Source organism: Ursus arctos, unplaced genomic scaffold (assembly GCF_023065955.2).
Source record: "Ursus arctos isolate Adak ecotype North America unplaced genomic scaffold, UrsArc2.0 scaffold_22, whole genome shotgun sequence".
NCBI lineage: Eukaryota > Metazoa > Chordata > Mammalia > Carnivora > Ursidae > Ursus > Ursus arctos.
In genome coordinates, this window is record NW_026622897.1 from 28,080,739 (window position 1) to 28,105,206 (window position 24,468).

Consider the following 24,468-nt stretch of genomic DNA (forward strand, 5'->3'; position numbering starts at 1 on the left):
GCAGGTGCAGAAGGCCGGTGTAGAAAGACGGAAGTTCGTTTCAGTAGGTGGTAACAGACTGAACCGTGCACCCTGGTATTTGCTACAGTAAAGGAAGATGGTAGAAATAAGCGGGCATCTTATCAAGGGGCAGAAGATCTACGGTGGAGTATTCTATTCCAATGCCATTTTAAAAGAACAGCTTCCTGACTTTGATTCTAATGTTTTATTGGAAAAGGTACACGAAAACCACCTATGTACACAAGGCCAGGTGAACGTAACACGCGAGCCGCCACACACCTTCTTTCGTCTTATAAAAGCTTGGTTTCTTTGAAGTAATGTCTTGCGCATTCCAGCAACAGTGTTCCAGTTAACTTGGCTCCTTTTCCTCCAGGCTCAAAATAAAATTAAACTCCTCTACCAAAGAAGGGGAAAAGAAAGCAAAGTATTATTTGTGTGTCTCCCCTTGAACAGGGAGGTTGTGCTGGGCATTTCACATTGTTACTGAGGCAGTAGTCATTCATTCAGAAACTGTTTATGGAGTGGTTCAGTATGTCCCAAGCACTGCGAGGTAGTGGGTACGTAGTAATGGCTAACTCCGGACATATTTCCTCCCTCATGGATGTTACAGGTGAGGAGACCAGCTCAGAAAAGTTCAATACCATGCCCAAGTTTAATCACTAGTAAATGTGAGTTCATGGAGTCCTCCTGGTATGTGGGTAACATAAAGCAAAGGGCCCGCTCTTACCTGGGGTCAGGGGCTGAACTGAGAGTCTCTGGCGAGTGAAGAGAGCCATATTTTTTAAGGGGCCTCCAGTGGTTTTGTGAGCTTGGTAATGGGTTTTGAGCTCAGCCAGGGTAATGTAACGCTTCATCATCCGAACAAACTGGACATCCACCTGTATGACAGAAAGACACGTTCAGGTCGATTCTGTCCACGGTGTGTTTTAGCTTCTTGTGGGAGGGCCTTATGGGCAGGACTGCCAGTGTTCTGTTCTTATCCCCAAAGCCAGGGTAACCTCATCTGAGTGTAAGAGCTGGACTCTGTACCTTAACCTAAAGACACCGCACACCTTCTTCCTCCCTCTCATTGTCCATCCGTTTCCTCTCATGAAATAGGAAAAATAGTAGTCTTTACCATGGACCATTTGGGGTTGTCTTCTTTGCTGGATGGGTCATAATGGGGATTGTTTTTCTCAAACTGTGTGTGGTCTGGGTAAGCCTCCTTCACAATCTGAAACCAAAACCAAGTCTCAGATCATTTGCCTGTAGTCAGCTCCATGGCCAATTTTTAATTCAAGTCCAACTTTCACTTCTGACCCTGCACATACTCAGCTCTTCGTGCTGTAGGGCCACTAAATCTGGAAATAACACAATCTAGAGCAAGCCCAGGAAATCAAACCTGTTTTGACAAAAATCTTAAAAGTAGGTTTAAAACCAAGTATTAAAGTTTATTATTGGTACCACTGTTTTTCCACCTGCAGTTAATAATCTTATCTTAATAACTCCTGGTTTGGAAGAGCTATCATCAGGTCTGTTTTTGAGTGAAAGACCAAGGCACAGAAATGAAGTCTGTACCAGGGGGACCTGAAATGAGGCCTGCCATGTTATAGTCCTTGCTGTATTGGAAGGGGCCAGGCTGGTTTTTCCATATTCTTGTGACATCAGGGAAGGGGAGGAGAGTACTTCTTTTTTTGTTACTGATCTAAGCTGTGTTCCTTTATATCTATATGAGGAAGTCTCCCTGAAGGGAGAGGGATTAAGACGAATGCTCGTACAACTAACCTTCACAAGTCCTGCAATGCCTGGCTCTTTGCAGTTGCTATGGTAGAAGAAGGCTTCTTGCTCCAGCTTCATGGCTCGAAGGAAGTTCCGGGCCTATCCCAGGGGACAATAAACAACAACTATCCACCTCACCCCCTGGAAAACACTAGTTAGCGGAAATCAAGTCTGCTTTTTTTTAGAGGAGTTTTTTTTTTTGCAGCTTCTCTCCAATTCAGTACGTGCCTTTGCCAAGATACCCAGACTTGTATGCAGACATTGGCCAGAACACAGGCCATTTGTAAACTGCATGCAGAGGAATTAGGGTAGTTTTGAATACATGTTCAGGTTTGGGATCTGGCAAAAAACAATGTTGGCCAAGAGATTTTGCTACTGAATAAGTCCTAGGAAGGAGGCAGGCATTTCTCTGACCCTGGGTCTCAGGCCCTGCTCTTTCCCTCTTACCTGGTAGTTGCGAACACCATCCCAGCATGCTGTCTGCTTGGGCTGTGCTTTAAGATCCTCAATGCTGAACTAGGCAACAGAAAATGAATTCATTAAACAGTCTTAGGGCCATTTGGTAGTATATGGAAGTAGACAGTTTCTTCCCCTATGTTGAGGGTACTAGTTGCTGTAGTGGAAGTCTGTAGTTTCCTGCGAAGTAGTTCCACAGAGCCACTTCTACTGGGCAAATGTAGAGTACGCTTTGTGTTGCCTTGTTATCCTTGCTAATTAAAAGGTTTAGTTGAATAGATAATCTAGATGATAAAATAATCTGTCGGTTATTTGTATTTCACTCATTAAATATTATATATTTCTATTTTCTCCAGGCTGTTATTAAAATTGATTTAATTCACTGAATAAATACTAACTGTTGGCAGAGAGATACGTAGGAGTATGGTAGGTGGCAAGAGTAAGGCAACCCAAGATTGAAATGTTGCCCAGGTGAGGGGTTGGCAAACTATAGCTTCATGCCCATGCCTGATTTTGTTACTGGAGCACAGCCACACCATCGGATTACTTGTTGCTCATAGCCACTTTCTTGCAATAACAGCAGAGCTGAAACAGCAACCTTAAGACCCAGAAACCTAAAATATTTATTATCTGGCCTTTTATGGAGAAAGTTTGTCACCCCCTGCCCTAGATAAAGGATTCACAAGACAGTTGCTGGTAATAAGTCCTGCTAATTTTATTCCTTATAATCTTTTTCCTAACCCTACCCTTCAGAGAAGCTGGTGATGGAACCCTGTGGTGTCCCATATTCACTTCTTACTTGAAAAAACAACTTGACGGGATGAGATACCTAGTCTCACCTTCACATCTACACCTTTCTCTAGTCGGCTTTCTGGCTCGGACTTCATCAGCCAGTAATTACTTAGATTCTTCCCACTGTCTTTAGAGGCTGAAGTCTTCTCCGGGCTGGAGTTACCCATTGTAGCTGATGCCCCTGCTGGGTTCTTAGTCTTGGTACGTTTTCCTGCTGGTCCCTTATTGTCTGCAATGGAAGCAAAAAGAAACTGGTCATGCCTGCTGAGAAGTAACGCTCTATTGTGGGGAAAGCACATGCTTTGGAATCAGACCTGGATCCAAATCCTGGATCTGTCAATTACTGGCAGTAGCAGCTGAATTGCTGAACTTCAGTTTCTCTATAAAAATGGGACAGGAATGCCCACCTTACAGGGTATCTCCTGGATTATCCATTGAGTGGGATAAGAATAGCGTACGTGGTCCTGGGTTGGGACTGATAGAGTCCCTGGTTTCTATTAAGTATATTCTTTTCTTTCCCTCACTCTCTTCTGTGCCTTTGCTGAGGCTCTCTCTCCAATAAGGAAACTGAACACCTACTCCACAGACTTATTTTGAAGATTAAATAATGTAATGCAAACAATGGGCTTAAATAATGGCTGGCATTATAATAAATGCTCAGTAAATATTATTCTCATCACCATCTCGTGGTTCTTTTTTTTGCTTGCTTACTGTGCTTTGTGGCCTGCCTCCTGCTCCTTGAAGGTACCAAGGTGCCAAGAGAGACGTTGGATAAGACAGTTCATTCTGGACTTCGCAGACGTGGCAAAGATGATTTTTTCCAAAGAGAATTAGAGAAAATGTGCCTGGAACATAGTAGGCACTCAATAGCTAACAGTTGTTCAATTCTTACTATATAAGCTCTATTTGTTACCCTCACAATAACTCAGTTAATCTACATAATGTATGAAATGTTCTGTTCATCTGCTAAATGTGCCCCAGATTACACATTTCAGTAAATGGTATAATCAGGAACTGTCCCCTGGTCTATCTGAATCCACACTTAATGACCATACTACACCACCTCTGAATTAAGTCCCAGTTCCTACATCAGCTCTCATTAAGTATCATTTATAGATGTCTAGTAGTTAGATCCTCCCTAGCCTAGTTTTTAGGTGGTCCCTTTGGAGTTAAGCACACTGCAAACACCATTATGTGTTGTTAAATAACACAGTGTGTTGTAGTCAGTCCAAAAGCACATTCTCTACCTTCAGTTGCTTTGTTCCTGTTCTTCATCTTCCATTCATCCTTGTGAATATAAAAATGGCATCCTGTTTTCTTTGCCTGTGGGAAGCTTTTCCATTCTTTAAGGATGGACTCAAGTTCCACTTCCTTCTCAAGGTGTTCCTCCCTGCTCTCATACCCTTAAGCCGTGGTTTTCTAAGACACTTTCACTTATGTCTGTTTGCATTTTCCATGAGAGCACAACCGTATGTTCTTTACCTTTGTACAACCCACCCCGTATCTACACGAAACAACTATTGCTTCAATGAACAAACAGAAGAGGCTCTGGGTATAAGCTTGGTGGGAAGAGAAAAGAAGATGGAGGGCAATTAGGGATAACATTAACAAAAAACAATCCACAAAGGATTTTCCCCATAGGCAGGGAGTTGAAAGTGAACAGTATTTTTTTTTTTTAAGATTTATTTATTTATTTGAGAGACGGTGTGTGTGAGAGCTTGGATATGAGCAGAGGGAGAGGGACGAGAGAAGCAGTGTCCCCGCTGAGCTCCATCCCACTCTTAAGATGATGACCTGAGCGGAAAACAAGAGTCCCACGCTCAACGGACTGAGCCACCCAGGAGCCCTGAAAGTGAACAGTATTAAACAGATCCTAGAGAAACTTGCTTTACAGGGCTGCCTTTTTGCAGCCTAGGTGCAGCTCACCTGGCCCAGCAGGCCCAGCAGCCCCGGCGAGCCTCTTCCGGGGTTTCGGCATGGTTTTCCTGCGGGAGCTGAAGAGCAGAGGATTCCAAATCAACCAAGAGAAACAAGACGCAGCTCTGTTATCTGCCCCCAGAAACCTGCGCAGAGCAAGATGGAAACAATGAGAGGAATCTGAGTCTCAGCCCCGAGGGGCTTTTGCGGAGAACAGATGCAACTGGGCTTGGGCCCCTCAAATCCTCCCCAGTTATCTACACCCCCATCTCCATCTTGCATAACCTGCCGCTAAAGTCTCCTCGGTTCTCTCCCTGATCCTTCTCTCATTCAGTCACCACTCTCCCGAGCCACTGATCCCACGACTCCGCATACAGAACCCCACCCAGGCGCCGAAGGCCGGCAACAGAGTCCACCCCGCTCTAAGTAACATACGGCACTTTCGCACCGCGGCCGTAGGGATCTCTGGGAGTTGTAGTCCCGCTCTTTAAGCAGGCCCGCCTGAATCCGGGCCGTGAGGGCCGCTAGGTGCACTACAGCTCCCAGGGTGCACTGCGGGTCGGTGTCCTGGACCAGGTTCCTGCGAGCTGGTTCTGGCCGGAGTAGGAGCTGCTGCTATGTTGCGGAGCGGATGTTGGCGGCTGAGAGGGTGGCTCTACCGCTCGCGCGGCGCTCTGCGGGCCCCAGCCAAGAGCGGCCGCCGGAGCTTGGTCTCCTGCATAGACCGTAAGACTCACCTCGTCCGGTCCCCGGGCGAGGAGGGGGTGCCGTGGTCTCAGCGCCCACAGAGTGCTTGTCAGCCCCGGCTCGCCCTGGGCGGTCACCTGGGCCATCACCCCCGGGCCCACCTGCCCCTTCCCGCCGGCCGATCTCCCCATTCTGTCCACCTGGCTGGCTTCTCTGACCTCCCTCACTCTCTGCGGCCTCCATCTGTTGCGCCCCTGGGCCTCGTCTGCTACTCTTCCACCCCACTCCCAAACTAGCCTGGCGTCGGAAACGGGTGCTCCAGGCCGCCCTCTGGCATTTTAACTCTGTTCTCCCTCCTGCCTATGTCACAGGGGCCCTCTGAAGATAGTTGAAGAAAGGAAAATACAGCTTAATCTTTGTTGTTGATATTTGCTAATTGTTCAGGTCTTCCATAAACGTACTTGGTAGTATCAACCTCTTGATACCAGGTTTAATAAGTAAATAAATTCATTTACTTATGAATACAATAACTAAGGGTTTTATAATGATCCTCACAACTCTGAGGTAGATTCTGTTATTATCCCTGCTTTCAGATAAGTAGTAGGTGCACAGAAACCCCTGGCTTTGTTTTGTGTTAATCCTATGTTGTTTACAGTTGTAAAGGTAGTAAAAATGTAGATAGCTTGGGGCTGGTTGTGGTAGATAAAGCAATGCTCCTTCTTTAAGTGATTCAAGATTTGCTCACATAAATTTTGTGACTTACAACCTGTAGTTATGAAACACTTTTACTGGTAAAATTCCCATTGAGAAATAATTATGACTGAAAATGGGAAACTACCCAGAGTTGACAGACCTGAATGTCTTCAGGGACCACGCAAATAATTTGGATGTGAATAACAGGAGTGATGTGGGCCTAGGCCCCCTAGGGATGCCCAGCCACTTTATGACTCTGTCCACTACCTAATCATGTTTTTTCTTCTGGAAAAAAAAAAAAAAATCTTTTTAATAAATGTCACTTTTCTTTGTAACAGATTCGGTATGAATCCCTTAAATTGACACCCAGATCTATGGTATACACTAGTATAGAATACCGTTTTCTTCTCCGTGTCCTAAAACTCCTTCGCAAGTTGCTGCCCGTTCTAGCAATTGGAATTAGGTAAACAAGGTCACTCCTGCTGATTCCAAGGCAAAAAAGGAGTTGTTCTGGCAACAAATAGATTCAATACTAGGTTAATATTCAGTACTAACTAACAAATAGGTTACATATGCGGGAGTATTTCCAGCAGCTGGTTGTGTAGCTTTAGCCAGTGAGGTACTTCTACACCTTTTTAAAACAAAGTATCTCTTAATTAGTAAAATGAAAGGAAACTGCCCTTTCAATGTATCATTCTACATCCTAGAATATCAGTGGAGTGATTAACAAACATTTGTTTCATTGCATATTTTAATAAGTAAAAAATGATTTTTAAGAGAATTATAATTTGTATTTTATTTATTATATGTTACATATATTCATTATGCATACTTCCCTCATTCTACAGATGAGGAAATTTACTCAATATCGAGTGCAGGCCCCTCATTTTACAATGGTATAACTGAAGTTATCAGAGGGAGAGGGAGAGAGAGAATCTTTTTTTTTTAATTTGAATTCAATTAATTAACAAATAATGTATTATTAGTTTCATGGGTAGAGGTCAGTGATTCATCAGTCTCATATAATACCCAATGCTCATTACATCACATGCCCTCCTTAATGTCCATCACCCAGTTACCCCATTTTCCCACCTCTGTCCCCTCCAGCAAACCTCAGTTTGTTACCTATGATTAAGAGTCTCTTATGGCTTATCTCTGATTTCATCTTCTATTTTTTCCTATCTTCCCCTATGATCCTTTGTTTTGTTTCTTAAATTACACATGTGGGTGAGACCATATGATAATTGTCTTTCTCTGATTGACTTATTTCACTTTGCATAATACCTTCTGGTTCCATCCACGTTGTTGCAAATGGCAAGATTTCTCTGTGTGTGTGTGTGTGTGTGTGTGTGTGTGTGTGTGTATGTGTATGAGTAGTATTCCATTGTATATATATATACACCACATCTTCTTTATCCATTCAATAGACACCTGGATATTTTCCATAGTTTAGCTATTGTGGACATTGCTGCTATGAACACTGGGGTGCAGGTGCCCCTTCAGAACCCTACATTTGTATCTTTGGGGTAAATACCCAGTAATGCAATTGCTGGGTCATAGGATAGCTCTATTTTCAACTTTTTGAGGAACCTCCGTACTGTTTTCCAGAGTGGCTGCACCAGCTTGCATTCCCACCAACAGTATAGGAGAGTTCCCCTTTCCCTTCAGCCGGGAAAGAGAATCTTAAGCAAGCTCCACACCCAGAGCAGAACCCAACCCAGGCTGGCTCTCATGACCCTGAGATCATGACCTGAGCTGAAATCAAGAGTCAGATGCTTAATGGACTGAGTCACTCAGGAGCAGCAGGCCCTTTTTCTATTTAGCTTTGCCATTTTACATTTTACTCTGTGTGTTGGCTTCTTGAACTCTGCTAGTAACTCCAGCCAACTTTGTGAAGTCTAGTTTTTGTTTTGTTTGTTTTTAATGTATTTTGGGAACTCAGGTATTTTTATTTAGTTACCATGCTTTCTTGTGTATAAGTTGCTTTTTAGCTTGCCTTTTCCACTTTTTTCCACCAGGCAGCTCTCTCATTTTATTAGCATTCCCTTATCAAAAATTGGGTTGGATATTACATTTCAAAATGTATATATTTGCACCTAAGATTTGCAAACACCTATTCCCTGTTTACTTAGGATACAATTCAAACCTATTTCTTGAACATTTTGTTTTTTGAACTACTTGTTTTACTCTAATAATAATAACAGTAAACATTTATTGAGCTCTTGCTGGGCCTGAAATTCTGTAGCACCTCTCTTTATACTGTAAGATTTACATTATCACCATATTTATGATAACCTTTGTGTGAATGGACTGTATTCATCTTTGTAACCCCAGCACTGTTCCACGGTAGACATTCAATAAATACTCTTTTGTGAATGGTCTTTGAGCTATGATCTGCAAGAGCATTTCTTCAAGACTTCTGCAAACAAATGACCTGACTCTCAGTCAGGAACCCTGAATTATTTATCCCTAAACGTATTCCTGTGAGTAACAACCAACATAAGTTTCTACGCTAGGCTTCTCAAAGTAGCCTAATCTCTAATCCTCACAAGTATTCCTTTCTGAGTTTCCCCAGTACAGACAGACTGCTTTCTCCTGGCTCACATAGCCAGCCACTACTGCTGCCCATGCCTGCCACCTGCTCTTCTTCTCTAGTGGGAGGACTATGCATTGCTATTAGGCACTGAAATAAATTACTGTCGAGTATGGCTCCATAGTCTTACATTAATGCTCTTTAGCATCACCCCATAATGACCACGTCTTTAGCACTAAAAGATGAAACCTGAGAAGGTAATAGAGTGCAGCAGTTCTTTCTGCCTTATGTTTTACAGCCACCGCTGTCCCTCAGGGCTTCGCTTGGAAAAGTATAGGCATACACTTTATTTTTTCCTACACACCTGCAGCATGTGGTCCTTTCAAAATGACAGTAGTAAGAGACAACAAGAGAGACATAAACATGAACAATGTAAGTCTGATTCACTCTGTGTAGGTTGCCGATCCCGATGTAGACTCCCAGGATGTGTCGTCCCATCTTTTCTAAATTGGCTACACTATCCCCAAAAGGTGGTGGTTTTCACGGGAGCTTTGCTGAGGCCGTTTACTTTCAGCTCTGGCTTGCTGCTAGCTGGAAGTCTGCATCACTTTGCGAAATAGGAAAAATATTTTACATCTTACTTAACTAGCTAGTTGACTTGGATGTCTGCTTTCTAATTCAGTCGCATCTTACTCTGTGCAGTTTTTGAAAAAAAATCTGTAAAAAATGGTGTTCATGTCATTTGGGAAGTGGCTATTTAAAGAAAATGCATGAAGTAATCATATTGTAAATTAATAGTTATGTTTATGTTGGTAGATAAAGTTCTCTTTCTCCTGAAGAATATCACCTCTGATTAGATTAGTAGTCTTTTATTAGATGTTTAAGGTTCTAGAGAAACTTCTCCTAATAAGGCCATACTACCTACCTGGTGATGTCAGTCAATTCATTGTCCTTGGCTTTTAAGTATCTTAAACCCCAAAGTGAAGGAGTTACCCAAAGTCACATCACTGATAGTTTATGATAGAAAATGTTCTGAGAATTCTGAGTCCATTGGGTAAAAACAGATATAGTAAGGCCTTAACCATGTTTTCAACACTGGAAGACTTTTTTCATCATCAGTGTTATCAGTGAATGTCTGCGATTTGCCAAATGTACAGCCTTATTAGGGGATCTTTTCCTTAATTTGAAAGGTAAACCAAAGTATACATATCTTCCTTTTCCAAGTGATCTTTTAAAATGAATATGTTGAAACAGACAGACAGCTATAGAGATTCATAGATAGGACAGATTTTCCCAGGATACCAATACAGAAAAGGTAGGACATCCTAAAGGGAAAGAAATGTTTACTATTTTTTTACTAATGTCAGTGTGTGTTTACTATTTTTTAATGTGGATTTATGAAGAGGAAGAGATAAATAAGAGTACTGAAAGAATAAGAGCCAGCCAAACCACTGGGGAGGAAAGAAAAAGGGAAAAGGAGATGATGTATCAGAGAAATCATTAATGGTGGACAAGGCCATTCTATGGATGTTAAAGTTTGTACTGTATAAGAGAAATGCTGCAGCATGTCCCTGTCTCAACTTCATGTTTCTTGATCTTGGCACTACTCTTCCCTGACCCCTGTCCTGGAACTGAATATATGCAGTCTTATCCACAGCTTCCTTGGGACTGAATGAAGAGCAAAAAGAATTTCAGAAAGTGGCCTTTGACTTTGCTGCCCGGGAGATGGCTCCAAATATGGCAGAGTGGGACCAGAAGGTGGGAATTTTCCTTGTGGCTAGACATTCCAGCAGATGCCTCCTATGGTGACCCTGTCTTCATCCCCTTGTAGTCCTAACTCTTCCGTGTTTATTCTCCTCGCACAACTCTTAATGCAAATGAGAGTACTGGTAATGTTGTGATTCCTTTCCTCATCTTGTAAAGACTAGTTTTGTTTTTGTTTTTGTTTTGTTTTTAATTGTACAAAGATTTGGACACTCTTAAAACCAAGGCAATTCTATTGATGATTAAAAGGAACTTTAATGCTAGAAAATCGTGCTTATAGAATGCATTTTAACTGCTACTAGAGATAACAAATAGCCTATTAAGATAATATATACACTCTCCCAAATGCGAACATCTTAATCCCTCATTGTGCCCTTTAAAGAAACGTCCATCTGTGAATGCCTAACTGATGACCCTGTTCTCTTTTGTACGTAGGAGTTGTTCCCAGTGGACGCAATGCGCAAAGCTGCTCAGCTCGGCTTTGGGGGAGTCTACGTACGAACAGATGTGGGTGGGTCTGGACTGTCACGGCTCGATACATCTGTCATCTTTGAGGCCCTGGCTACAGGCTGCACCAGCACCACAGCCTATATTAGCATCCACAAGTGAGTGCCAAAGCTTGGTGAGCACAGTGAAGTATTCATTGGGTTGACTGGGAAATTTCAGGTAAATAGGGAAAAGTTCATCTTTTCAAGTTGATTGCCATTGAGGAACCAGACTATAAAAGTTCACTCTACTCTCAAAAAAAAAGGGGTGGGGCGCTTGGGTTGCTTGGCTCAGTCGGTTAAGTGTCTGACTCTTGATTTCAACTCAGGTTGTGATCTCAGGGTTGTGGGATTAAGCCCCATGTTGGGCTCCCCACCCGCCTTACTCGCAAGCACATGCACTCACTCACTCTCTCAAAAAAAGATAAAAGTTCATTCTAGGTCTGCTGCTGCCTCTTGGACTTGAGTCTGTCATTTTGTATGTTTCTTAGAGAATGAGGTCTGTCCTCCTTCTCCCAAATCCTAGATTGAGCTGGAAGCAAACAGACTTCTCCAGGATAGTGGTCAGGGCCCTGTTCCTGTCTTCCTCAACCCAAAGATGAAGCCCCCAGGAATTTGTCAAAGTACATATAACTCTTTGATTTTTAGGGAACCCATTGAACCTAGAAGTAGCATGAACATCCAAGTAAGAAATACTTTGGCCCTGGTTATCTCTGGGTGGTACGTGTTCCACGAATATGTTTTTTGGTTTTTTTTTTTAAGATTTTATTTATTTATTTGACAGAGACAGAGACAGCTAGCGAGAGAGGGAACACAAGCAGGGGGAGTGGGAGAGGAAGAAGCAGGCTCATAGCAGAGGAGCCTGATGTGGGGCTCGATCCCGGAACGCCGGGATCACGCCCTGAGCTGAAGGCAGACGCTTAACCGCTGTGCCACCCAGGCACCCCACCACGAATATGTTTTAACCCAGGTCTTCCCTTTATTTTATTTTTTTTTAAATGATTTTTTATTATATTATGTTAGTCACCATACAGTACATCCCCGGTTTCCGATGTAAGGCTCGATGATTCATTAGTTGTGTATAACACCCAGTGCACCATGCAATACGTGCCCTCCTTACTACCCATCACCGGTCTATCCCATTCCCCCACCCCCCTCCCCTCTGAGGCCCTCAGTTTGTTTCTCAGAGTCCATAGTCTCTCATGTTTCATTCCCCCTTCTGATTACCCCCCCTTTCTTTATCCCTTTCTTCCCCTACTGATCATCCTAGTTCTTATGTTCCATAGATGAGAGAAATCATATGATAGTTGTCTTTCTCTGCTTGACTTATTTCACTTAGCATTATCTCCTCCAGTGCCGTCCATGTTGTAGCAAATGTTGAGAACTCGTTCTTTCTGATAGCTGAGTAATATTCCATTGTATATATGGACCACAACTTCTTGATCCAGTTATCTGTTGAAGGGCATCTCGGCTCCTTCCACGATTAAGGTATTGTGGACATTGCTGCTATGAACATTGGGGTGCATATGGCCCTTCTCTTCACTACGTCTGTATCTTTGGGGTAAACACCCAGTAGTGCAATGGCTGGATCATAGGGTAGCTCAATTTTTAACTTTTTAAGGGACCTCCACACTGTTTTCCAGAGTGGCTGTACCAACTTGCATTCCCACCAACAATGTAGGAGGGATCCCCTTTCTCCACATCCTCTCCAACAATTGTTGTTTCTTGCCTTGTCTATTTTTGCCATTCTAACTGGCGTAAGGTGGTATCTCAGTGTGGTTTTGATTTGAATTTCCTTGATGGCTAATGATTTTGAACATTTTTTCATGTGCCTGTTAGCCATTTGTATGTCTTCATTGGAAAAGTGTCTGTTCATATCTTCTGCCCATTTTTTGATTTGTTTATTTGTTTCTCGTGTATTGAGTTTGAGAAGTTCTTTGTAGATCTTGGATACCAGTCCTTTATCTGTAGTGTCATTTGCAAATATCTTCTCCCATTCCGTGGGCTGCCTCTTAGTTTTTCTGACTGTTTCCTTGGCTGTGCAGAAACTTTTAATCTTGATGAAGTCCCATAAATTCATTTTAATCTTTTGTTTCTCTTGCCTTTGGGGATGTATCATGAAAAAGGTTGCTTTGGCCGATGTCGTAGAGGTTGCTGCCTATGTTCTCCTCTAGAATTTTGATGGATTCCTGTCTCACATCGAGGTCTTTCATCCATTTGGCGTTTATTTTTGTGTATGGTGTGAGAGAATGGTCAAGTTTCATTCTTTTGCATGTAGCTGTCCAGTTTTCCCAGCACCATTTATTGAAGAGACTGTCTTTTTCCCACCGGATGTTTTTTCCTGCTTTATCAAATATTAGTTGCCCAAAGAGCCGAGGGTCCATTTCTGGGTTCTCTATTCTGTTCCATTGGTCTATGTGTCTGTTTTTGCGCCAGTACCATGCTGTCTTTGTGATCACAGCTTTGTAGTACAGCTCGAAATCCGGCATTGTGATGCCTCCAGCTGTTTTTCCTTTTCAGCAGTTCCTTGGAGATTCGGCCAGGCCTTCCCTTTAAAGTTGAATCTTCTCAGTGGCGACTTTTCTGTTCCTATTCTCTGTTCCTCTTCACTGTGCTTTGCTGTTTGTGTTTTCCTTCCCCATCCCTTCCCCCCTCAGATTTCCTTTTCTCCATATTAACTCTATCATTGTCTTTTCTTCTTGGCGTACCGGTCAGCATGTGTGTCTGGATGATTGATACCTTTGGAAATGAGGAACAGAGGCACAAATTTTGCCCACCGCTTTGTACCATGGAGAAGTTTGCTTCCTACTGCCTCACTGAACCAGGTGGGTCTGCCACTGACAGTGAGATGTAGCAGGGGATGCTGCTGAGGCGAAATCACTCGGTACTGTCTCGTGCTAGTGACACATATGACACTTGTTTACCATGAAGTTGGTCGTGGAGTGTCACAAACCTAAGAGGGCTCTAGGGCAGAGTGTCTCCAGGCTGCAGATTGGCGCCTCCTTGTATTCAGTGTGCTGGGAGGTGGAAAATGGTCTAATTGCTGTCCACAGTTTTCAGCAAATAGAGAGAGTTCCTCTGGCTGTCTGTGTTTTAAAGTATGAAATGCTGAGCTGTTGGTTATAAGGGAAGATTTCCTTGGAAGTGGAACCATGCTGGGGCCCCCTTACCTTCACTGACTTTCTCTCCCATCCTTTCTGCTTCCTTTTGATTTCTGCCTTAGGAAGTGGCAGTGATGCTGCCTCCCTTTTGACCTCAGCGAAACGACAAGGAGATCATTACATCCTCAATGGCTCCAAGGTACCAGCATGCCCACCTTACCGAACACCTTGGAGATTGTTCCCATCTTCCTGCTGACATCGCCTGGATCCTTGCTATCTGCGAGTTAATATTTCCTAGGAGTTTTACACGTTGGGTAGAGAACCTCTGATCTGTTTCCCTTTATTTACCTTCACTTTCTCGCTCTTCTGATCTGATTCCAAATAATCTTGCTCATTTTTGTCTGTCCTTTTTATGGTCTCATCAGCTAGATCCCTGACCCCCCAGTCAGCACAGGTTCTTTTTACCCCTCCTTCATTTCTCTGTGCCATCATGCCTCTTAGGAGTCCTACTATCGGAAGGACTCCGATTGTCTTCCCAGGTGTTAGGCTCCAGGGACGGATGTGTTTCCTGATCCCTGTACACCCCCTCTCCAACCCCCAGGCCTTCATCAGTGGTGGAGGTGAATCAGACATCTACGTGGTCATGTGCCGAACAGGAGTTCCAGGCCCCAAAGGCATCTCGTGTATAGTTGTGGAGAAGGGGACCCCTGGCCTCAGCTTTGGCAAGAAGGAAAAAAAGGTGAGTGGCTATTGGACACGAAACAATTCAAGTTCAAACAATTCAAGAGTCTGCCACCTGCCAGACCAACCTCTGTTCTATTTCAGGGAATAGGTTACCTACTTGCTAACTTGACTTGCATGCAGTTGCTTCTATTAGGATTTCAGCAGGAGCATATGGAATAGAATAGGGCACAGCTGAAAGAATACCATACCACTGGCAAAAATGGGAAAGTGCACCAGTAAGTTTCATGAGCTACCTGTCTTTTTAGTGTGAGGGATTTCTCTGACATCTGTCCTGCCTCCACTTTTGGCCTGTGTTTCTTATCCAGCTTCTTATTCTGGCACATTCTTTTATCCCAGGAAGAAACATTTACAGATCTGGTGGTGACTACAAGTCTAAGGGGTGAAAAGCATATGGGTCACTTTTCTTCTTTAAATAAAAATAAAACAAAACAAAACTCATTGGAGATGGTTGTGAGTGTTTCAGTAATGTAAGAGGGAGAGTGTTTCCATAGGTGCTTTGAAAAGACATTCCTGGGATATGGCAATCCCAGGGCCAGACCATGAATAGTACAAGTGTGGTTCCGTAGCTGTAGCTGGTAGTAAGATGAGACCCATTCAGATTTGTTAGGCTGGGGGACCAGAATAGTCATCTCCCTCCGATATGTACTGTTATACTTAGGATTTGGGGGGAGAAGTCAGGTAATGAAGTGACCCCTAACTATACTTCTCCTTTCATAGCTCCTAGGATTTCCATATTTCCCCTCATGAGCTTTCCTGATATTTTGTAAACTGCCAAAGAGTTAGAGTTTTTAGTGCCCCTTTTCACTTATAGTATAGTAGGTTTTTACTAGATTCCTACTATGTGCAAAGCGTGATGCTGGCTCCTGGGGGGAGGAGGATACAAAAGTCACTCCTAGCCTTATTTGAAATTAGAAGACATACGTTGTCTTATCTGCATAAGGTATATAAGCTGTAATTGTGGCATTTAAGTTGTATATGTGATATATAAGATAAATAGTTGTGGAATATCTTAATTCTAGGAATGTCTGCTTTGGATCATACAACATGGACTTATATAGTCTGACATAATTTTACAGGATCAAGTTATACTGATTTAGGTTGTTTGTGAGTGATTGTTTCAACACACATAGGTAGTATCCACCTCAGTATTTGTGATATCTGTTGACAGAACACCAAAGCTGTCCAGTTTCGTGCCTAGAGAAAAATCGCAAATAAGTTCCAGAAACAAAAAGTGTATCTTTTCTTCCTTTTGTTTTCTGTTTTCTCTCACCTTTTTTGTTTGTTTGTTTTCTCTCACCTTTAAGTGTATACATTTATCTTTCTTTTTAAATTTCTTTTTTAATTATTAGTTTCGCTTTATTTATTTTTTAATGTAAGGCAAATTTGGAAGGACACCTCTGTATTCATTCAACAGTTGGTGAGTGCCCACTGTGTGCCAAGCATTTGTAAACAGTAGGGGTAGAGCAGTGAACAAAGACAAAGCTCTGCCCTCATAGGATTTACCTGTCAGCAAGCAGGGACGGGCAACGGACATGTAAATAAGCAAGGTACCATCTGGTATTGCTCTGTGCTACAAAAGAGATAAAACATGTTGATAGGACACTGAGGAGAGCTTGAAAGTTTCTGTAATATGGCTGGACTCCCAGAGGTCATGACTTGAGATCACTAGAGGTCATGAGATGAGATCCAGAGTATTAGAAGAAGCAACATAAGAATTCTGGGCAGAGACAACAGTAGATGGCCTATTGGGGGAACCAAAAAAAAAGTTCAGTATGGCCCTAAGGTAGTGAGCAAAGAAGAGAACAGTGTGGGAAGAGAGCAGGCAGGGGCTTATAGGCTGAAGTGAAGAGTCAGTGCCCTGAATGCCACCCTGTTGGGCAGCCATACAGTGCCTGATTTTTGCCAGGTGGGGTGGAATTCACAGCCAACCTGTGCCGTGATTTTTGAAGACTGTACAGTGCCCGTGGCCAACAGAATTGGAAACGAGGGACAGGGCTTCATCATTGCCATGAAAGGACTGAATGGAGGGAGGATCAATGTTGGTGAGCACACAACAGGGTGGGACAGGGAGGTAGCCCGGCAGGGGCAAGCAGCACTGTCCTGGCTCAGCTGAAATGCTGGCACTCTTCCTTTCCAGCTTCCTGCTCCCTAGGAGCTGCTCATGCTTCAGTTGTCCTCACCCGAGACTACCTCAGTGTTCGGAAGCAGTTCGGAGAGCCTCTGGCCAGTAACCAGGTAATCTCCCAGTGGCCCCTGCATTTGCTTTCCACTCTGCATGAGACCTGCTCTGTGGCCCACATTCTCTCGGAGGGTGAGGTTATGAGTTTTCACTAGAGTGCTGCCCCCGTCTGAGAACATGTGTTCTAATTTTATCCGTAATCTTTTTCAGGAGGTGGTACGGAAGCACAGGGCAAACAAAGTAGGCTTAGAACTCACGAGGCAGTACCTTTTCTCTGTAGAAGAGGCAGGGACTTTGAAGCTTGGGGTCAGTTAGAAAAGGGACCTCACGAGAGATGTCTTATAGAGGGCCCCAGATCAGGTGCTGGTCTAAGCCTGTGGGTCCTGTCCGGTTCTCTTCTCCCCTGGCGCTGCAGTACCTGCGATTCAAACTGGCTGATATGGCGACGAGGCTGGTGGCCTCACGGCTGATAATCCGCAACGCAGCAGTGGCTCTGCAGGAGGAGCGGGAAGATGCAGTGGCCCTGTGCTCGATGGCCAAGCTCTTCGCTACAGATGAATGCTTTGCTGTGCGTGATGATGCCCTCTGGCTGTCTTGGGTGGACAAGGAGCAGCTGCTAAGTCCAGGGCTGTTGAGAGCCATTAGTCCACTCCTGGGATGCTGCCGAGATCACCTTGGGGCTTAAGGATATAAATGAACTCATGAGAGGCCTGCTTGGGAGCTCCCAGAGCTGACTTTTTACCTGCTCTGTGCCATTACACATTCAAATCTGTCACTGTCATTTGACTGTGTTCTAGATGAGACACTACCTTTGGAAGAAGGTTCAGGGCAGCCCAATGCCTGTTGCTCAAATTCAGCACTATGCTATGTTTAAAATGTCAAGCGCAGAACTATTCCCACATGAGGCTGCATTGCCACTAGATGGCACCATAGGTAGCGTCACCTAGTCCCAGCCAAAGTACTTGCAGGCCTGCTTGTCCCCGGCAGGTAATAAAGCCAGAACGGCACAGCTCTCTGAGTTGCCCGCCTGGTGGGAACTGACAAATTTAGTAGGTGAACTTCCCTTGTCTAACCACACAGAATACGGAGCCCCTCTCTGGGCTTGGCTGGTTATCTGTAGGTTGTTCTTCCTCGTATTAGTTTACAGCAGGCTGCCAGATTGGGGGCTGGGGTAGAAAGAGAAGTCATGTGTTCCCCCAATCAAAGATGTCTCATCCCTGTCTCCCTGAAGATCTGCAACCAGGCTTTACAGATGCATGGAGGCTATGGCTACCTGAAGGACTACGCTGTTCAGCAGTATGTGCGGGACTCCAGAGTCCATCAAATCCTAGAAGGTAAAAGTTGCCAGAGCCGTTCTCCAGAATGCTTCTGGGATCGCCACTTTCTTCAGCCTGTCTGTCCCCACGCTCACTGGTTCTGAGGGTTCCATCAGGCCCTGTCTGTCTTTTGCCTTCCTCCTTCCTCTTTCTCCTGACCCTGCTCCGGAAGTGTTTGTGGGTGTCATACAGAGCACTAGCTTGGGAGTCGGGGGCTCTGCTTTGTCCATGGGTAAGCTATCAAGTCACTCCATTCTGCTCTTTTTCTTTGCAAATTTTAGAGAACACTCAAACTCAGATAATATATGGGAAAGCATTTTGAAAACGTCAACAGTAATCGACTTTTATGAAGTGCTTGGTCCTCAGGGATCCCAAAACTTCTGTACAGGGCAAATGTGAGCTAATTTGATCACAGGCAACTTCTATAAATTGATGATATCTCTATCAATATTGCTAATGGATTTTTCAGTATAAACTAAATCATGTGGGTATTTTTCCTGGCAATCACAGACTGGATTGGCCTGGAAAATGGGTAAGTTGCTGGAGGCCGGCTCAGAGCATGGCATTTTCCATGCTCCACACCAGTGCAGAAGTCTGGAAATTACATGACTCTTGTCTTATTCGCATAGGCAGCCAGGGGTGGTTACATTGTAGGAGAGCCAGATGGGGCAAAAGCTTGTTTAAGTGACTTTCAGTGATACAATGTGGGGCTGCTTCCAGGGAGGCATAGGAGAGACCCATGGGCATTGGTCTCTGTCATTTTCAAAGCATTCTTGAACCTGAGGAGGTACCAGAATCACCCAGAGGGCTTGTGAACACAGATTGCTGGGCTCCACCCCCAGAGGTTCTGACTCAGGGGTCTTAGGTAGGCCTGAGAATTTTGCATCTCCAACAAGTTTTCAAGTGAGGCTGCTGCTGTGTGTCTGGGAACCACACTCTGAAACCCACTGCTCTGGTGTTACGTTCTATCACAGGCTTCTAAAAGTTAGAGTCTGCTTTCTTCTGCAGACCTCATACCTGAAATATGCCAATGAGCTCGGTCACTGGTGCTTAAGTTCTCCATAGGCTTTTTCCTCTGATTACTCCTGCAGTTACTTCCATACCCAGCATTTATGAATGACAAGTTTAGTAGGTAAACTTTGTTGTCTAACAACATGAAACTTCACCTTTATTCTGACTCTGTCTTTTAACCTTGTAAGAAGAAATGGGAAAAGCCAGGTACATTTTTTTGAGGCCATGTCATCATCCACTTACAGAAAATTTGGCTCATTGGTCTTACTTTGGTATCGCTTTCTTTCATCGTGGACTTTGTTATAGGATAAATCTGCAATTTTAGGTTTGATTTTATTTGAGATGTGTGATTGCCCATTCCTCATGGAGGTTCATATTTCTCTTTGCATTAAAGCTGCTATAAAAATGAAGCAAGAAATTGATCCCTCCTTTCAGGGAAAATATTTTTGTCCTTTTAAAATTCACTTTTCTGATTGGTATATTTATTGTTGAAAGCTTATAAAATATAGGAAAAGTTTAAAAAAATCATTCATGTTTCCACATTCAGAACTAATATTCTGGATTCCTTTTATACGTAAGTCCAAAAAATCTCCTCTGGGGCTTTTTCTGTGCTTTTGTAGGTACATTTTTTTTTTTTTATGTGAAATATAGTTGCCATATAATATTATATTAATTTCAGGTGGGCAACACAGTAGTTCAACAGTTGAAATAGTTTGAGAAGGAAAGATATTAACTCTTCTTTGAATGTTTGGTAGAATTCCCCTCTGTGGCTGTCCAGTCCTGGACTTTTCATGGTTGGGAGTTTTTTGATTGATAATTCAGTTTTGTTACTCATGATCGGTCTATTCAGATTTTCTATTTCTGATTCAGTCTTGGAAAATTGTATGTTTCTAGGGATTTATCTGTTTCTTTCTTCGAGGTTGTCCACTTTGTTGGTGTATCATTTTTCATGGTGGCCTCTTGTAATCCTTTATGTCTCTGTAGTGTTGGTTGTAACTTCTCTTTCATTTCTGATTTTATTCGCTCGACTTCTCCCTTTTTTTTTCTTAATAAGTCTGGCTAAAGATTTATCAATTTTGTGTATCTTTCCAAAGAACCAGCTCTCGGTTTCACTGATCTTTTCTATAGTTTTTTTAGTCTCTGTTTCATGTATTTCACCCTGAACTTTATTATTTCCTTCCTAATACTGACTTTGGGTGTGTTCATTCTTTTTTTCTAATTCCTTTGGGTGTATAGTTAGATTGTACATTTGAGATTTTTCTTTTTTCTTGTTTTTTTCTTTTTTAAGTAGGCTCCACCCCAACATGGGGCTTGAACTCACAACCCTAACTCTACTGACTGTGCCACTCAGGTGCCCCAATTTTTCTTGTTCCTTGAAGAAGAAGTTCCTACACTTGCCTATTAGACTGCTTTTGCCGTGTCCCAAAGATTTTGGAACTTGTCTTTCCATTTTGATTTGTCTCACGGTATTTTTTTTATTTCCTGTTTGATTTCTTTGTTGACCCATTTGTTGTTTAATATCACGTTTAGACTCCATGTGTTTTTTTACCATTTTTTTCTTGTAATTGATTTCAAGTTTTATACCATTGTGGTTGAAAAAAATGCTTAATATGAGTTCAGTTGTCTGAAATGTATTGAGAGTCATTTTGTGGCCTCCTTGCATGTGACCTATCTTAGAGAATGTGCACTTCCAAGTGTACCTGAACAGAATGTGTATTCTGACATTTTTGGATATGTTCTGTATATATCTGTGAAGTCCTAAAGTCCTTTCTGTTCTAACATGCCATTCAAAGCCACTATTTGCTTATTGATTTTCTGTCTGGATGATCTGTCCATTGATGTAAGTGGGGTGTTAAAGTCTCCTACTATTATTGTATTACTGTTAATTTCTCTCTTTATGTCTGTTAGTATTTGCTTTATATATTTGCTTTATTTATTTAAGAGAGAGAGCACACAAGCAGGGGAAAGGAGCAGAAGGAGAGGGACAAGCAAACTCTGTGCTGAGCACAAAGCCCAGCGCGGGGCTCGATCCCACGACCCTGAGATCATGACCTGAGTCAAAATCAAGAGCTGGACGCTTAACTAACTGAGTCACCCAGACGCCCCTGTCTGGAAAACTCTTTATCTCTCCTTGCCAGGTAGACTATCTTGGTTGGTTTTTTTTCTTTCAGCACTTTGAATATATCATACCACTTTGTTCTGCTAAAAAAATCAGCTTATAGCCTTATGGGTGTTTTCTTTCAGCACTTTGAATATATCATACCACAAAGTTTCTGCTAAAAAAATCAGCTTATAGCCTTATGGGTGTTTTCCCTTGTACAACTATTTGCTTTTCTCTGGCTGCTTTTAAGATTTCTCTTTATATGTAATTTTTACCATTTTATTTATTATATATATGTATATTATATGACTTGCTATGGATCTCCTTGATTTATCTTATTTGGGGCTCTATGTACTTCTAGAAACTAGATGTCTGTTTTCTTCCCCAGAGTAGGGAAGTTTTCAGCCATTATTTCTTTAAATAAGTTTTCTGCCTCTTTCTCTCTTCTCCTTCTGGGACCCCAGTAGTGCAAATGTTAGTATGCTTGATGTTGTCCCAGAGGTCCCTTAACCTATCCTTTTTTAAAATTCTTTTTTCTTTTTGCTGCTCACCTTGGGTGCTTTATACTACCCTGTCTTCCAGATTGCTGATCCATTCTGCATCCTGTAATCTGCTGTTGATTCCCCTTAGTGTATTTTTCATTTTAGTTACTGTATTCTTCAGATGTTTTTTGTTTTATGGTTTCTGTCTCTTCGCTGAAATTTTCACTAAGTTCATCCAGTCTTCTCTCAAGGCCCCTGAGCATCTTTATGACCATTATTTTGAAACTTTATCAAGTAGGTTCCTTATCTCTGTTTTGTTTGGTTCTTTTTTTGAGGTGTTGTCTTGTTTTGTCACTTGGAACATATTCTTGTCTCCTCATTTTTGTTTTTGTGTATCAGGTAAGCGAGATTCTCTTGGTCCTGAAAGGAATGTCCTGTATTGAAGGCATCCTGGGGGCTCAGTAGCGCAATCCCTCCTGGTCACTAGATCCAGGCACTCCCAAGGTGTCCCCTATGTGGTCTGCATGTGTTGTGCTGCTGTGTCTGGGCTGTAACTACTGTGGGCATGCTGGTGGCTGGCTGCAGGGCCCACCTGTGCGTCTTGTGGGTGTGTTAGTGGGCGGCAGGGACTTTGGGTGGGGGCAGGCACTGGTCCCCACAGAGGCTGCCTGCCAGGGGTGGTGGTTAGTACCTGCTTGGAGGGACATCTGCTGGGTTGAGCGTGTTGAGCCAGGCAGGTCTGCAGGAGAATGCCAGGGTGGGGCAAGCAGTGCTAGCAAGGTAGGGTGGGTGTCAGATCTTGCTCCTGAAACATCTGGCTAACTAAACTGTAGGAGTATAAGAAAAATGGCATTTGCTAACACTTCCATTCCCAGACAAAGTTCCTACAGATCCCTGCCCCTCTGGCACACACCTGGAAATTATTTATTAAACCTCCCTCATGCATGACCCAGGAGCTTTTCAATCTGCTGCCTCTGTGCTGGGCTCCGAGAGACTGATACTGCGTGTGGGCCCTTTAAGACTAGGGCCTCAGTTTCCTGTAGCTCCCTGGCTCTGCTAGAGTTAAGCTCCACTGATTTTCAAAGCCAGACATTATGGGGCCTCATCTTCCCAGTGAAGATCTCCAGGGCAGGGGCTGTCTGCTGTGGGACTTGAACTTCTCGCTCCTCAGGAAGGACCTCCACACCTGTGATATCCTTCTCCTCGTGGGTCACTGTGCCGTGGGTTTGGTTCCCAGCGGTCTCTGCCCCTCCTGCCCTTCTCAGTGTGACTTTTTCTGTATAGCTTTAGCTGTGGAATAGCTGTTCTGCTAGAGTTTAGGTTCTCCGAGGGAGTTGTACTGTACATAGTTGCAGCCTTAATGTGTCCATGGGAGGAGCTCAGTGTGTCCATGGGAGGAGGTGGGCTCAGCATCTTCCTACGCAGCCATCTTCCCCTCTCCCAGGAGAGGTGTTTTTAAAGAGTACATTTATTCCTTACTTCCTGACATTTTTCCGTACTTTGGGGAGGAGTCTGATAATCCCATCCCACTCAGGGTTAAAGCAACAGTTGTGGTTTATATCCACTACTACCCCGAGTGAGGCTTGGAGCCCCGTGGTTAAAGCTCTACCAAGCTCTCAGACTTTGCTGCGACTAAATCCTTCATCCTTCCTCCCCCTTGCAGGTAGCAATGAAGTGATGAGGATGCTTATCTCTCGAAGCCTGTTTCAGGAGTAGCACCCAGACTTGATGTTCGGGCATGATGGTCAATGTGTAACTCCAATCAGAGCTTTCATGTGGACTGTTGTGTTGCAGATGAGTCATGAATTACATTGAAGGGCTGAGCTCTTCCAGGTGGGCCCGAAGTGTTGGGAGCAGCATCAGCTATGAGACTGGGACAGAGTCCTCAGCAGAACTGGAGGAGCTGCCCTGGTTGAGAATGTCACAAGAAGACACACTACCTTGTTTTCCTAATGCAAAAAGGTGACCAGTGAAGACTCAACACCAAGTCAGAGTCCTTTCTTGGACCCATGTCTTGATTTGTCTGCATTTTGGTGGTTCACCGAATCCCTCTTCCAGGGATCTGAATACTTCCGTTGAGGGTTTTTCCTGATGATAAAGCAAAGGTGGGGGAAAGGAGAAATGGAGAAAAAATGTCCTCCTATCTTTTCCTGTGATCTGCTAAAGATGCAGAAGGTTTCTGTGGGTTGCATTTCCTTTGTAGTACTCCTGTGAATGTAAATCATGATAGAATGAGCATTTGGGAAACCTTACTTCTCAGTGTGATTTAGGGTATCTCTGCACTTGTTCACTTTCCGAATCTCAAGGGCTGAAGTTATTTGGAACTCTGAATATTTGTTGCTTTCTTTTTTACAAGTGTGTGGTCAAAGAATGTTATTCAAGTTTCTATAACCCTTCCTGATAAGTACTTTGAGCATATTTTCTTTCTATCTGAGTGCAAGGAAATGAT

General features: G+C 43.3%; 2 protein-coding genes across 4 annotated transcripts; one reads left to right on the forward strand and one right to left on the reverse strand.

The window, feature by feature from the left end:
* Positions 1-190: 190 nt before the first annotated feature.
* THYN1 (thymocyte nuclear protein 1) lies at positions 191-5,368 on the reverse strand. Of its 3 annotated transcripts, none has more exons than XM_026505373.4 (8): positions 5,209-5,366; positions 4,933-5,000; positions 3,054-3,235; positions 2,206-2,274; positions 1,765-1,857; positions 1,118-1,213; positions 728-878; positions 191-396 (listed from the first exon to the last, which is right to left on the reverse strand). In XM_026505373.4, the coding sequence occupies exons 2-8, from the start codon at positions 4,982-4,984 to the stop codon at positions 350-352; spliced, it is 690 nt and encodes a 229-aa protein (XP_026361158.1). In that variant the 5' UTR covers positions 4,985-5,000; positions 5,209-5,366; the 3' UTR covers positions 191-349. The 3 variants fall into 3 exon arrangements, with proteins under 3 accessions (XP_026361158.1, XP_026361157.1, XP_048073036.1); XM_026505372.4 differs by having other exon boundaries at positions 4,933-5,069; XM_048217079.2 differs by lacking the exon at positions 1,118-1,213 and having other exon boundaries at positions 4,933-5,069; positions 5,209-5,368.
* A 115-nt stretch (positions 5,369-5,483) lies between these two features.
* ACAD8 (acyl-CoA dehydrogenase family member 8) lies at positions 5,484-24,350 on the forward strand. The gene is made up of 11 exons (XM_026505367.4): positions 5,484-5,649; positions 10,494-10,594; positions 11,036-11,205; positions 13,801-13,910; positions 14,309-14,385; positions 14,788-14,925; positions 16,837-16,972; positions 17,068-17,165; positions 17,525-17,677; positions 18,341-18,443; positions 23,683-24,350. Exons 1-11 carry the CDS (start codon positions 5,541-5,543, stop codon positions 23,733-23,735), a joined length of 1,248 nt encoding a protein of 415 aa, XP_026361152.2. The 5' UTR covers positions 5,484-5,540; the 3' UTR covers positions 23,736-24,350.
* The last annotated feature ends 118 nt before the right edge of the window (positions 24,351-24,468 follow it).

Excerpts from the sequence above, each read along its gene's own strand:
- THYN1 (XM_026505373.4), bottom strand. The coding sequence starts at position 4,984 with ATGCCGAAACCCCGGAAGAGGCTCGCCGGGGCTGCTGGGCCTGCTGGG. Across the intron at positions 2,275-3,053 it reads AGAAAGGTGTAGATGTGAAG|TTCAGCATTGAGGATCTTAA; the intron begins GTGAGACTAGGT and ends TCTGTTGCCTAG. Across the intron at positions 879-1,117 it reads ACAACCCCAAATGGTCCATG|GTGGATGTCCAGTTTGTTCG; the intron begins GTAAAGACTACT and ends TCTGTCATACAG.
- ACAD8 (XM_026505367.4), top strand. The coding sequence starts at position 5,541 with ATGTTGCGGAGCGGATGTTGGCGGCTGAGAGGGTGGCTCTACCGCTCG. Across the intron at positions 5,650-10,493 it reads CTTGGTCTCCTGCATAGACC|CTTCCTTGGGACTGAATGAA; the intron begins GTAAGACTCACC and ends TCTTATCCACAG. Across the intron at positions 13,911-14,308 it reads CTACTGCCTCACTGAACCAG|GAAGTGGCAGTGATGCTGCC; the intron begins GTGGGTCTGCCA and ends TTTCTGCCTTAG.